The sequence below is a fragment of the Pinus tabuliformis genome, chromosome 3_1, assembly GCF_031772625.1.
Source record: "Pinus tabuliformis cultivar Carrire ecotype Pingquan chromosome 3_1, CPIR1, whole genome shotgun sequence".
NCBI lineage: Eukaryota > Viridiplantae > Streptophyta > Pinopsida > Pinales > Pinaceae > Pinus > Pinus tabuliformis.
Window position 1 is genome coordinate 280,244,658 of NC_142301.1, and position 14,218 is coordinate 280,258,875.

At 42.6% G+C, this 14,218-nt stretch overlaps 1 protein-coding gene across 1 annotated transcript; it reads left to right on the forward strand.

Moving 5' to 3' along the window:
* The first annotated feature begins 4,722 nt into the window (after window positions 1–4,722).
* Window positions 4,723–8,027, forward strand: LOC149186880 (uncharacterized). Its single transcript, XM_089409484.1, has 4 exons — window positions 4,723–5,563; window positions 5,776–6,099; window positions 6,334–6,998; window positions 7,332–8,027. The coding sequence occupies exons 1-4, from the start codon at window positions 4,723–4,725 to the stop codon at window positions 8,025–8,027; spliced, it is 2,526 nt and encodes an 841-aa protein (XP_089265610.1).
* The last annotated feature ends 6,191 nt before the right edge of the window (window positions 8,028–14,218 follow it).

The window sequence follows — 14,218 nt, forward strand, 5'->3', positions numbered from 1 at the left end:
GCACACGTACACTCTCTACCCCTGCTGCAGTTACTAATCACCGTCGATCTACCAAATCTATGAATCTGACGGTCCAAATCAATTCCCGCCTTTCACCTTCTGCAAGTACTTGGATTGAATCTTCGTCGTTCATTTCTTTTACTTATATTGTACGACTTAATCCTGGTCGCCCATCGCCTTCATCCTTGTTTGTTGAACTTTAGATCCAATGACTCCTTTGCATTGCTCTTCATTTCTTCCCCCTTTTCTTTACTTTGTGGTTATTCCGTTCTTCAATGTTCTTTTGTGATTTCGGTTTTCTCAAGGGTTCTAGTCCTTCGTTGTTCCACTACACAACTTCCTCCTTAACTCCACTCACACCTCTATGCTCCTCCACCTTCACTGTAACATTAAAGGCTTCCTCCTGTATTGTCGATGTGTACAAAGCCATAACACTTCTTTGTATTTCGCCTCTGATTTTTCACATGCAACTCTGTTACATAGAACTTACTTCTAGTTCACACATAGGTTACAATTATAATACTCCGTACACACACATACACTCAGAATTGAGTTGTTTATATTAATAAACAGGTATTTACACAGTTTCTTCTCTGAGGCCTGATTTCCAATATCAGTGGCCTCTGTTTCACAATCTGCCCGTAGGCTTACAATCAAACTCTTCTCACTCTAACTCCTAACTAACTAGCTAACCAACCCCTGACTATGCCTTTTAGGCTTGCATTTATACAAAAGGTATTCTACAACCAATTCCTGGTTTAGATCCATAATCTTCTCAACAAAATCCTAAAATCTCTTCCTTATCTCTAAGGATCCTCTCTAATCCACAAAATCATGAATTAGCTCCTAATATAAGATTTACAATTAATTCTCAAATCTCTTAATCTCTCAACTATCCTAATTCTCTCATGTTCTCCTACATTTGAGAATATTTACTAATATGCCTCACTATACTTAATTAAATCCCTATTATAGCTTTTCTCATTAAAATCACTCAAAACCTTAATAATTACATTAATTCAAAACATAGGAAACCAACTTCCTTGAAAACACTAGACCCCCAAAGTCTACTAAAATACAATGATATTATTGAGCTGAATGCTCCTGCATCAGACTCTCAAGGTTGAAAATAATCATGATCTCCTAATCATGTGCTTTTGATTTGTGTCCTCTTGGATCCCATAATTTGTTCTATAGTTTATCCTCGTTTGTTGTTGTTGTTTGTTCTCCAGGTCTCCACACTTTATGTTGCATTGCCCCACTAGCTATGCTTTCACAGTCTGCTGCTGTCTTTTTCTTGTTGCTACTTTTATTTCTTCCTATTGTCTTCTCCCTTTGAGACTCTTTTCTCATCAAATCCATCATCAGTTCAATTTCTATGTCCAACTCACTTCTTTGTTGGACTCTTTCCTCTTCCTCTCTTGCATATCCTTTGCAATCTTCATCAGGTTCCTTCTTCCCTACTGGTGCTTTCAGCCATTTCTCCAGTAGCTCCAATTCTGTCTCCCATTCACTGATCCTTTGATGAGAGTTTAGTCCTTCTTCTTTATTGATTGCTTCAACAATTTCCCTAGTTATCTCCACTGTGCCTATCATCATGATGGAATGATGATCCTTTACTATGTTTTCAGCTAACATAGTCTCTTCTTTAAATTTGCCTTTAATCTTCTGTTGGTTCCCTTCACTTTGTAGTTGATGTTTCCTTACTGCGGAAAGCTTAATCAATCAATTAACATCAACTGAGAATGAGAAATCAATCACACATAACACAGAAGATATAAACAATGGAAACTGGGGGAAAGATGGGCGTGAACATGGAGGCTGAGGTTAGGATCTTTGTATGGCAGTTGAATCGCAACATGAAGACCAAGCACAGTGCGAGTATGGAGGCGGAGAACTAGGGCTTCGAACGACAGGGATATCGCAGTTTGGAGGAAGAGCACTGTGTTCATTGGGAGGTTGAGTGCTGTGGGTTAGCATGCAAGTGGCTTTGCAGTATGGAGGTTTTCAAGTCAAATTTTTGCAACGAATAATAAATGGTGGTATCAGGTCGTGGTGAACAACAGGAGATGGTTATCGAATGTGAGTCCGTCAACGTAGAACCAGCACCAGAGGACCTTCTCGCTTGCTGGGGTCATGACGTATCCGAGAAAAATCTTAAAAACTTCTTCCCAAATAGTGCAGTGTACCCTCGGTTTCTTGACAAGGCGGTGGGAGAAGGGGGTTTGAAAATAGGAGCTCAGGAAAGGGTCCCAGTCACAAATCTTATCTTGGAAGGGTTGACCACCAAACTGTCAAAGGTTCCGTCCAAAGAAGAGGCAGGAGGGGAGCCGAAAGGATCCGGAAAAGAGGGACAAGTGAGAAGGCTGGCCCTCACTTCTGGTGTTGGGATAAAAAGGTCGGCTGTGGAAGTGGAAGAAGGCAACAGAGACACTGATGAACAAAGAACTAAGATGTTTGGGTCAGAAAAGGCAGTTAATCCTGTTAAAAAGAATACAGGAGAGGGAGAAGCCAGGAAGGATGTCGGGGGTGGAAAGCGGAAGAAGAAAAAACCTATCAGAATAAAGGAGGAGCGACCTAGTTGTGTTTTTGGAGTGGATATTCGTATAGATCAGGCGATGGAAGCCTCGGAAACATTTTTAGTTGGCAGAGTCCGAGGAAGAAAGTTCTCGGTAGACTACATCAAGGTTTGGGCTCAGTCAGAATGGAAAGAAGCACCGGGTCAGCCAGAACAAATCAAAAATTTGGACAGAGGATGGTTTTGCATTCGGTTTGGACATAAGGAGCATGTCGACTGGGTGATGGAAAAGAACTGGAGCTTCGGGAAGAGGCCAATCTTATTTAGAAGATGGACGCCCCTGTTTGACGCCCAGAAAGAAAAAGCGGTGGAGTCTCCAGTTTGGGTCAAATTACCGGGTCTCCCTATGCAATTCTGGACTGACTCGGCCTTCACCTCTATTGGTAATACCCTGGGGAAGTTTCTCGACATTGATAGATCATATCTACGAACTCACGACTGGGGAGTCGCCCGTATACTGGTAAGTCTAAACCCCAGAGAGGGTCTGGTGGATGCTATGAACCTGAAGTATCGAGGTCATGAGTTTATTCAGACCCTGGACTATGAAAATCTCCCTTTCAGATGCCATCGTTGTCATCAATATGGTCATCTGGCCCGGGAGTGTCCTCTCGGACACCGTCGACGCCAAAGACAAAGGAGAAGTAGAAATAATCTGGAGGCAAACCAGAAGGTGTTCATTCAGGAAGAAGAGCCTCAGACCAAGGAAAGCGACACTAAGGCAACCGCTCAGGGATTGGTTCTGGAGCAAGGGAAGGCTGATGATTAGGAACATCCGGGGTTTGCAGCAAATGAGTCCATCTCTTATTCGATGACTTCCTTGGGACCCTCAGCAGTCTTTGAAAAGGCAGGGGCGGCTAAGCGAGTTTGTCTCTTTCCCCTTCCTCCTCCTTATGCTATTATAATGCTTTATCTCAGTCTTGTTGTGATGATTCTGGTCCCTTCATACAGATCTTGAATGAAATGTCGGATCTGAGGAAGGGCCAAGTCTCTATAGATAGTGTTATCATGGCCATTCCCTCCTCCCCTGTGCTGACCTCTATTCCCATGGACACTGTCTTTTTTGTCCCTCCTACTATCCGGAGTCCTAATCCCCCATATAATCTTAGACCTTTGGCCAATAGAAAGGGGAAAGGGCTTGTTGTGGGAGGATTGGAGCTGGATATGGTATCAACAGGCTAGTGGAAGCTAAGAGGAAGGAAATCTAATCTGTCGAAGACACAGTTGAAGGTTGTCATCGACATTGCTGACGGGAAGCAGATGTCTCTGCCAGGGGTGCTTAGAGCAAAGCGGACACCCTCTGTGAGTTTACGATGATCATCTTATCCTACAATTGCAGGGGTCTAGCTAGTCTACCCAAAAAGCTAGCTCTTAAAGAACTGGTCAGGTCCAACAAACCTGATATTATTCTACTCCAAGAAACTCTGGGGAAGGGGGAAGAAGTTACAGGTTGCCTCGTTAAGCTTCTTCCGGGTTGGAGCTTTCATGTCATAGAAGCTAATGGACATTCGGGAGGGGTGGCACTGGGTTTCAATGTTAAGGTTCTTCGAGAGATCTCCTCTTGGGGATGGGAAAATGTATTGGCTGTGGAACTATACTCCATTGAACTATGCATCCCCTTTCTCATTCTCAATGTTTATGGTCCTGTGTTGGAACAGGAGAGGTTCTGGAACCCCTTCTTCGCTAAATATTTTATGGCGCACCCAAACCTTGTAATCGGCATAGACATAAATTTTTCTTTGGGGATGACAGAATCTTGGGGGGTCAGAGCTAGAGCAGATCCCCTCACTGATTTATTTCTAAATAAACTGGCCTCTTCTCTCCTGGTGGATGTCACTCCACTCAAGATGCGCCCGTCATGGAGGAATCGAAGAATAGGAGAAGAATGGGTTGGGAAGAAGCTTGACCGATTCCTTCTCTGTGATTCGCTGACCAAAAAGTTACAGGCTTTTAGACATTGGGTTGGGGAAGGCGGTCTCTCGGACCATTTCCCTGTTTTCCTAGAAGTGAAGGGTGCTTTCTCCAAACCGGGCACTCCTTTTAAATTTAATGCCTCCTAGCTTTTGGATCCATCCTTTATTAGCCTTTTCCACAGCACTTGGAAGAATGTTAATCTCAACGAAGATGAGAGTCGCAGCAAGGCTTTCATGGACAATTTAACAAGGATGAAGGTTGCCTCTAAGCAATGGGCACTCCATAAGAAACTGAAGGAAGAAGAAACTCTGGAAAATGTCAACTCGGAGATAGCCCTTCTTGAAGACCCAGGCGGTAATGGCTATGGAATAGAAGAGTCTCGGGCCAGAATTCAAGAGCTGGAGATGGAAAGGAAGAGAATTCTCCAGATCAGGGAGGAGAGTTGGCACTTAAAAAGTAGAGCGATCTGGTTGCAGGCGGGGGACGATAACACCAAGTTTTTTCAGAATTATGCTAAAGGAAGGAAAAATTCTAACACTATCTGGGAAATGAAGAAAGCCAATGGTGATATGGCACGCTCCTTTGAAGAGTTGGCATCTTTAGGGGTCAATTATTTCAAGAAACTCTTCAAAGCGCCAGAGGAAGCTTCTATTGGAGAAGTTATAAGAGTCGCCCAGTTCTTTCCTAGATTCATAGAGGAGGAAGGAAATGAATCCATCATAGCACCTATTTCTAAGGAAGATGTAGAAGATATTCTCAAATCGATGCAAAAGGACAAAAGCCCTGGTCCAGACGGCTGGACTGTCGAATTTTTCCAACACTTCTTCGATTTCATTGGTGATGAGTTAGTGGCAGTGGTGGAAGACTCTAGGCGTACAGGATCAATATATCATCCCTTCAACTCCACATTTATAGCCCTTATTCCCAAATCTGATCTCCCAGGCTCTTTTGAAGAATTCAGGCCCATATCCCCGTGCACCTATGTTTATAAAATAATTGCAAAAGTTATTGCCTCCAGATTAAAACCCTTCCTCTCCAGAAACATTTCCCCTAAGCAATTTGGCTTTCTAGACGGTAGACAAATTCTTGAAGTGGTTGGAGTTGCTCAAGAAACTCTTCATAGTCTAAAAATTGGGAAAAAAAAAAAGGAGTTGTAGTGAAAATCGATTTTTCAAAGGCTTTTGACAGAATCAGCTGGCTGTACCTCAGGCTTTTGCTAACTCATCTGGGTTTCAAGTATGACTTTGTGAAATGGATTATGAGTTGTATTTCTTCATCTTCCATAGATGTCCTGATCAATGGAGCGGCCTCCAGCTTTTTTAGTCCTGAACGCAGCCTGCGTCAAGGCTGTCCGCTCTCTCCCCTTTTGTTCCTGCTGGTAGCAGATGGCATCAGTCTTATGATTCATGACGCAAAAAGACAGGGGTCTCTCAAAGGCATTGAAGCAGCTGAAAATTTTTGGGTTACCCACCTCCTCTTCATGGATGACATAATACTGTTCAGCAATGGTAGTCTTGAGGATTGTAAGACGCTCAAAAGGATCATGGACCTTTTCCTGAAGGCTACTGGTCTTTGTATTAATGAGAGAAAATCCTCTCTCACGTGCACAGGTATGTCCAGAGAAATGACGCGCAGTGTGAAGATGGTCCTAAACTTCGAAGTCAAAGTGCTGGAGGATACCTTCAAATCCCTGGGTTTTCTTCTCGAACCTGATAACTACAGGATCAAAGATTGGAATTGGATCCTTGCAAAAATCGAATCCAATCTGAAACATTGGAGTTTCAGATGGCTTTCCAGGGTAGGAAGACTTGTGTTAATAAAACCTGTTTTGATGGCAATTCCAGTCTATTGGGCTAGCTTGACATGGGTTCCCAAAGGAATCTTATCCTCAATTGACAAACTATGCAGCAGGTTTCTGTGGGCGGGGTCCAAGACAGAGAAAGTCACCCCGTGGATCGCCTGGGATAAAGTGGCTCGTCCTAAAGAGTGGGGAGGTTGGGGGATAAAAAATCTTGCATGCTTCTCCCAATCTTTAGCAGCAAAACTCGCCTGGAGACTCATTTCCTTTGACAACTTGTGGACTTCTGTTTCAAAAAGAATATACATTTACCCTCTATCAACGATAGATTGGATCAGATTGCCAGTAAAGCACTACAAAAACTCCTCGGTGGTTTGGAAAGCTGTGGTCGCCTCTGTCAAAATTATAGAGAAGGGTTTGGCTTGGAGTGTGGGGGATGGTACTCAAATCAGGTTGGGTAGAGACCCCTGGATAGGATGTTCAGAGCGGTTCTCTCTATCTCAGGGGCTGGTTGCGGATTTAAAAGAGAGGGGTCGCTACACTTTAAATCAGGTGGCTGATCCCTGGGCTTCCACCATATGGAGCCAAGGATGGATGCAGGAAATAGATTTACATTTGGCTGAAGAATGGCTGGAGGAATGGGAATCATATAGGAAAGACCTCCTCAACTCTTTAGTCAGGCTCTCAGACTCTCCGGATGAACTTAGATGGGTCTTTTCCTAGAATGGACTTTATTCTCCAAAGATGGGGTATAAATGGATGATGACCCAAAAAGGGTGGGAAAACCCAGCTTGGTGGGTTAAACTGCTATGGAAGTTAAAAGGACCAGCGAAAACAAGATTGTTCTTTTGGTGTGTCCTGCTCCAGAAAGTTCCTACTTGGGATTTTCTTCAAAGATGAGGAAGGATTGGTCCTGGATGGCGTCCCCTCTGTAAAGATAGTATCGAATCAGTTCATCACATGTTCCTATTCTGCCCATTTAACTCTAGTCTGTGGACCGAAACATTAAGGTTAATTAAAATCCCTTATAGATGGGAAGGGCAGGGGACTTTGGAAGCATGGCAGAAGTGGTGGAACGAAGCATCAAATGACAAAGAGAGATCCATTCCGCTTCTCATAACTTGGGGGACGTGGCTTGCTAGGAATCAGGTCATCTTCAAGGACTCTGTCTTCCCGATTGGAAGATTGGCTGTAGAAGGAGCTGCTATTTATGAAAGTATCCCTGTTCCGCATGCTACTCCTACTTCCAGGTTGGTTCGACAAGAAACTATAAGATTTTCAATTCCGTGGGCTTATTATGACAGGGCCTCTAACATTAATGGACGTTGTGGGGCTGGTTTGATAATTCATTTTTCAAAGGAAAAGATATTTAAAGCGTCGGTTGGTCTAGGCCAGGGTTCCAATAACTTTTCTGAGTTGAAAGCCCTTCACCTCCTTCTTTGCTGGCCTATCCTGAGGAACGTGCAAGAAGTCCAGATTTTCGGGGATTCTATGAACACTATGAGATGGTTTAATGGGACGCAACTCTGCAGAAATTTCATCTTGCTTCCCCTGCTTAAAGAAGCTACTCGTCTAAAAGGTCTTTTCATGGAGCTTTCCCTTTGTCACATTTTCAGGGAAAGGAACTTTGAAGCTGATCCCCTTTCCAAAGAAGGTGTCGAACAAGACATGGGGTCGTGGACAGTTTTGGAGGAGGAAAATGGGGTGGTTCGACCTCTCGAACAGCCCATTTTCGATTAGCTCTCCCATCTTTCAAAAAATTGTTCCTATGCTTTGTACATAGTTGTTTTGTTTCTTTTGTTTTTCACTTCCCTATTCGTTGAACCTCTTCAGGGCTTTCGGGTTGTTTTCCTTGTAAAAGGAGGCTCGGATCAACTAGTTTTCCTTTCGCTTTTTCTTGTTTTCTTGAATTCTTCTCGTGACTACGCTGTATTCTCTTTGGACGTTGTTTGCTCCATGGTTTTTGCAGACCCTCAGTTTCTGTCTTCACAAAACCCTCTCCTGTGTGCCATCTTCTAATGGATACCAGGAGGTGTGCGCTTTCAGGTCGGGTCATCTGCCCTGTTTCTACCGAGAGTCCGGTGAGCAGTTTTTCCAAAATGTAATGTTTTTCTGTCATCCAAATGGGACTGACGCGCTGGCTCTTTGCCACTCAGATGAGGTTGTTGCACTGGTCATGTATCAACCAGCTGAGACTACTTTCTTCTACCTATTATAAGGCAAAGAATGAGTCATTCTGAAATGCTATGCATATGCTCTGTAACTCACTATTTTTATTAATAGATGGTTCGATTTTTTTCAGTGGAAAAAAAACACAGAAGATATAACCAGGGGAAAGCCTCAGCCTACTAGCTCTACACAGCCCTAGCACTCCTGCACTGTAGCTCTCTTTGCCACTCCATTCAAATCCGTCTCTACCCAATCAGTCAATCCTGCTACTCCTCATCGGGGATCCTATAGCAAGTCGAATAAAAGAGGTTGTGTACCTCAAGGATCTTGCCCCTCCTCCTTGGGATGATCATTCCACATTGCCCCTCCTCCTTAGGATGATCATTCCACATTGCCCCACCTCCTACCTAGAGGTATGGTTGCTTGTGATCCCTCTACCCACCTGACTCGAAGTTTCCCCCTACTGGAGGTCTCTGCATGAGTAGATGTCTCTACTCGATCTGCTCTCATCTTCTCTAGTTGTGGTTGCTCCACTACCTCCTGAAGCTGCTTCAACAATTGTGGCTCCTCCACAATCCTCTGAGACTTCTTCTAGCGTTGCATGTTGAGAGGTAATGTACTCTCCCTCTCAACCACCAAGTCTCCATCAGTTGTCTTGCTCCTCAAGGCTTTGCATGCATCTTGAACCTCAAGAACATACAGGTTCTTGACCCGTGAACTGATCTACTTCACCTGTCTATTGATGATGTGTCTAAGGAAAACCTTTCCCTTACTGAAGACTACATCATAGCCTCTGTCTTCTAGCATTGCGATTGACACCAAGTTTCTCTTTAGCCCTGGTACATACTTGACATCGGTCAAGGTAAGGCGAGGTCCATGCTCCCTCTGAAAAATAACAGTGCCTACACCTGAGACACTATACTTTTCATCATTACCCATCGCTATGAGTATCTGGAGATCTTTCTCCTCCAATGTATTGAAAAAACTCTTGTCGTCGGTCATGTGGAAAGAAGCTCCACTGTCAGGAAACCAACCACTTCCCACCATGGATGAAACCATGCATGCGAACAATGTGAAATCCAACTCGAACTATGAGGCTAGTGCCTCACCTTCTAATCCTTCTACGGATCCCTTCTTGGATTTCCTCAATGGACAATTTGTAGCAAAATGGCCCACCTCATGACAACGAAAGCATCGCACTTACAATTTGTTAAACTTCTTCCCACCATGGGAAGAACTAGATTCGAAATGAGAAACCTTCTCCTTCCCCTTCTTCGCCTTACTCGCTAAGGCACAGTTTTCTCCATCCTCCATGGATGAAGAACCATCTTTGGTGCTTCTTCTTATCTCCTCCTGCATCAAATCTGACCAAATTCGTTCCCAATCTAGCAGTTTCTCTCTTCCATTAACTGAGTCCTAGTAGCTATGCCAGCTCTTAGGAAGACCGAGGAGTGCAAGACTCACCATGTCATCATCAGCTATCACGATCCCTACACTTCCAAGCTCATCCCTGCATGAGGTGAGCTTGTTCAGATACATAGAGATCGTGTCGCCCTTTTCACACTTGATCTTCCGAAGCTTTTCCTTCAGTGCCAGCTTCCTCTGATCACTGCTATTCTGATATAGATCTTTCAATGTTTTCCACATTGAAAACGGTGTCTCCTTCCCATGGAGACTCGAGACTATGTGATCTCGAACTCCCTCTAGAAGGATTCTCCTTGCTCTAGCCACACATTTCTTCCATTCAGCTAATTCAGTAGCACCAATCGACTTGGGGACTTCTTGATCAATGAATTCCTTTAGACCGTTATCCTCTAGTACTGCTTCCATGCGATCCTTCCAGGCTATATAATTCGAACTGCCATCAAGGGCATATTCGAGTCTCAAACCATTGAACGCCATAGGTGAAATAGAGATGTGATAAGAACTTGATTTCTATATTCAGGAATCACAAACTTCAACTTCTCCCTTCTTGTATATTATTCTTCCTTGATCACCTGTGCTCTGATACCATGTAGAAATTCCCACTGTAGATAAACAAATTATGCGATATACTAAAACACAATACAAGATCTACTTCTACAACACTTTGTGAAAGCTTAATCAAATTGAGCAAGATCAAGAGAACACATATAACTGAGAATGAGAAATCAATCACACATAACACAGAAGATATAACCAGGGGAAAACCTCAACCTAAAACCCCAACTCTGTATTATCATACAAGTGGAAATATAGCCAGTATTACAAAAAGAATCAACTCAAAAGCTATCTTGCTCTCTCTGCAATACCTCTGCTGCTCATAGACAGTTAAAGGCCTCTATCTAACCTCTGGTCTGCCCTCCAAGCCTCCTATTTCTTTGTGCAATTCTGATTGGGGTCCAGTGTAGCCGCTTGTGTGAATTAGCCTCTTCACACACTCACTAACCTCTGATCCAACTACGCATTCACGAAGGAGATAAATCCTCATCATGGATGAGCTTCCTTTATACGAAAAGTATTCATCCAACTAATAGTACATTGTCCCTTCTTTGATCTCAACTGGGTCTCTGTCTGAACTGACATGCATGAGTTATTCATGAAAGAATCTTCATTTATCTGAAGTGCAACAGTTATATGCAAGCATGCATTAACTAAATGAACTCACATTAATTTAAACAAACTGTTTAAATCAATCTAACTTGACTTGACTCAGTTAACTGAGCCAACTAATTACTACTCAAATTAGAACTCATCCTTATCTCTTTAACTGATGGATAAATTCCTTAATTAATAGAGAAACTGTTGCATGTCCTCACATAGACTTCATGTTTGGTTTTTCACAACTAATTAACTCATGGTGAATTAATTAATTTATTTTCAAACAGCTGTTAAGTTCAAATTCGAATTTTACTTCTTATTTTTAGTCCAGGGGCTGACTAAAATAGGAATCCATCCTGAACTGCTAAAAATAACAATTCTATTTTTAGCACTTCCATTTTTCATTCCCTGTTGCTCAATCTAGCACTGATACCCAAACTGTTATTTATAGCAGTGCTAGTTTTAGCACTTCTATTTTTAGCATTTCTTGTTGTTATTTTCAACACAATTCAATATTTTTCTCATTCAAGAGGCATTCTTCATCATACTCTGCTCTAGAATACTTATCCTCTGAAAGGTACTCTTCATCCTCTGTCCGTACATCAGTATGCTGATCCAAGTTCTCCTCTGAACTCTGGTAATTTTTATCAAGTTTTATGACAGCTTCATAAGGCTGCCAATCCTCTGCAAAACCTACACTCACAAAACAATCATTATAATTAAAAACATAAGACCTCAATGTCTCTTCTTCCTTTGGCAACACTTCAGTATGTTGCTCTAAACTATCCCAATAGTTCACTGATCTCCATTCTTCACTTTCACCCAGAACTTCACCCTGTTCTGGTTCACAAATGGAAACTTCCATTTCCAACTCAGCTTCTCTGAGTTTTCCCATCAGCCACTTTACTTGCCTCTACTGTATCCTTCTCTGTAGCTTATGCCACTTTACTGGCTTCTTCTTTAATACCCAACCTAATCTCTGGCTTTCCTCCAGTATCCTTTTTAATGCATCGAGTTGTTCTTTCATCTCTGCAATTTCCTTGTCAAATTCCTCTTGACTCATTCTCTTGCCATTTGCCTTGGCATCCTCCTTCTTCACTTTTCTTCTGTTGTGGTCTTCCTCAGAACCTCTGCTATGACTATCAATAGTCATTTTCTCCTCCATCTCTATGAGTTCCTCACTCATTCACTATGAGCTGCATTAAAGCCTCTGCAACAGCAAGTCCTCCCTGTTGCCTCTTACCTCACCAAGCTTTCCTCTGTACTTGGTCTTTTGGCAAGCCCTTGGTTCTCTATCTCTGGAACCTCTTTTGAGCACTTCTCTCTACTCCTTTAGGCTTCAACTCATCTGCATCTTCTAAGAACACAATTGTCCTCTCATATTTCAATCACAATAAAATACTTGGTTCTGACCACTTCTTTCACATAGAAAGTCTTATCAGCTTCCTTCATTACTTAGAAATTCTACCCACATCCTTTGTGGAATTGCCCTTATGATCTTCTTGTGAGTTGCAACAATACCTCTGCAGTAACAAGTCTCCTTCTTGCTACATATGCCTCACTAAGCTTCTCTCCTCTGAGCTCAGTCTTTTAGCATCTCTCTGGTTCTTTCCTCTGGAACCAATTGAGCACTCCTTGCTCTAGGTCGCTGCAAACTTCTCACCTTCTTTTGTTGTTACCTGTGTATCAATATAAAGACCACACACTCTCCAATCTTCAAATCAAATTAAAATAAAAACATACCATCTCTCCTTCAAGACTTCTGCATGATCTTGTTCTACCATTCACCTGCACTTTGAATGGATTGTCCTCTGTTCCCTTGCATCTGCAATTCTCCCAATATTTTGCTATACTTTATCTCTGTGTGCTTACTGTCTGTCAGATTAGAATTTGATCTCCTCTTACCTACTTTCATCACCATTCACCTATATACACACCTTTAGAACATAACTCTGTTCTAAATTCTTTTCAAAGAAATTTTCACACAGAATTTCTTTGTGCTTTAATATCAAATGTTTCAGTCACAATTCTGCTCTGATACCAAATGACACAGGAAAAACCTGCGATACCCACAATATGCATATAAAATGCATAATCTCGTCTATCCCAGGAATTTCAAAGACCTGCCTGGTCAAACCTTCATTACTTAAGGTTCAAGGCCCCTTAATTGGTCTCATGCAAAACGAGTTAATAACTAACTCCAATCTGACCCTTTGGTAATCCTTTGCTACGGAACCCTTTAACTCAACCCTTCATCCCTTATGATAACTTTGGTTAATTTTATAACCGTGCATGTTAACCAAACCCCACTCTACGTGCCAGCTCATCCTTTATTGCAATTGCGGAATCCAAAGGACTCAATAGAACATGCATTCAGGATTCCCGACTTGCAATATGTGATTGCCTTTTCCACCATTGATTTCGTCCATCAAATCAACAGCTGTCACAATATCGCATCACACAACTTCATCACATTCCTCTCCTCTCGCATGCGATATGTGATAACACAATCGGACTTCAAATGAAATAAAACCGCGCCTAGAACCTTCTCGGGTCCACTTCAATCTCCACCATCGATCTTACCTTTAATCCAATGGTTGATATCTTCCCCGATTAATAGAGCTACTCGGTGATCCTGCGCTGTAGATCAAAACCCATTTGATCCGACGGTCCACAATGATATCGCACAAACCACTTTCACGACGTTTAGTCGGTCTTACGGAGCCGATATAGATTATAAACCTTAACCTATAAATGTTTGGGTCCGCCCTTGAGGTTAAAGTTCGATCTCTTTACGGCTCGATATCTGTTGGATGACAGAGGCCATCCAATCCTACAGTCTGCGACCCTTCAATTAGCACGTGGGTTATCAAGATTTCAACCCCCGTAGTTGACTATGACGTAAGCATTTGGATTTACGATCGACGGTTAATAACAATTACGGAACTTCAACCACAATTAAGGTACTCGTACACTCTCTACCCCCGCTGCAATTACTAATCACCGTCGATCTACCAAATCGGTCGATCTGATGGTCCAGATCGATTCACGCCTTTCACCTTCTGTAAGTACTTGGATTGAATCTTCGTCGTTCATTTCTTTTACTTATATTGTACAACTTAATCCTGGTCACCCATCACCTTCAGCCTCGTTCGTTGATCTTCAGATCCAACGACTCCTGT

Coding starts and splice junctions, on each gene's coding strand:
- LOC149186880 (XM_089409484.1), top strand. CDS start 4,723: ATGGACAATTTAACAAGGATGAAGGTTGCCTCTAAGCAATGGGCACTC. Junction 5,564..5,775: donor GCAATTTGGCTTTCTAGACG/GTAGACAAATTC, acceptor CATCTTCCATAG/ATGTCCTGATCAATGGAGCG. Junction 6,999..7,331: donor CTCCGGATGAACTTAGATGG/GTCTTTTCCTAG, acceptor TGGGAAGGGCAG/GGGACTTTGGAAGCATGGCA.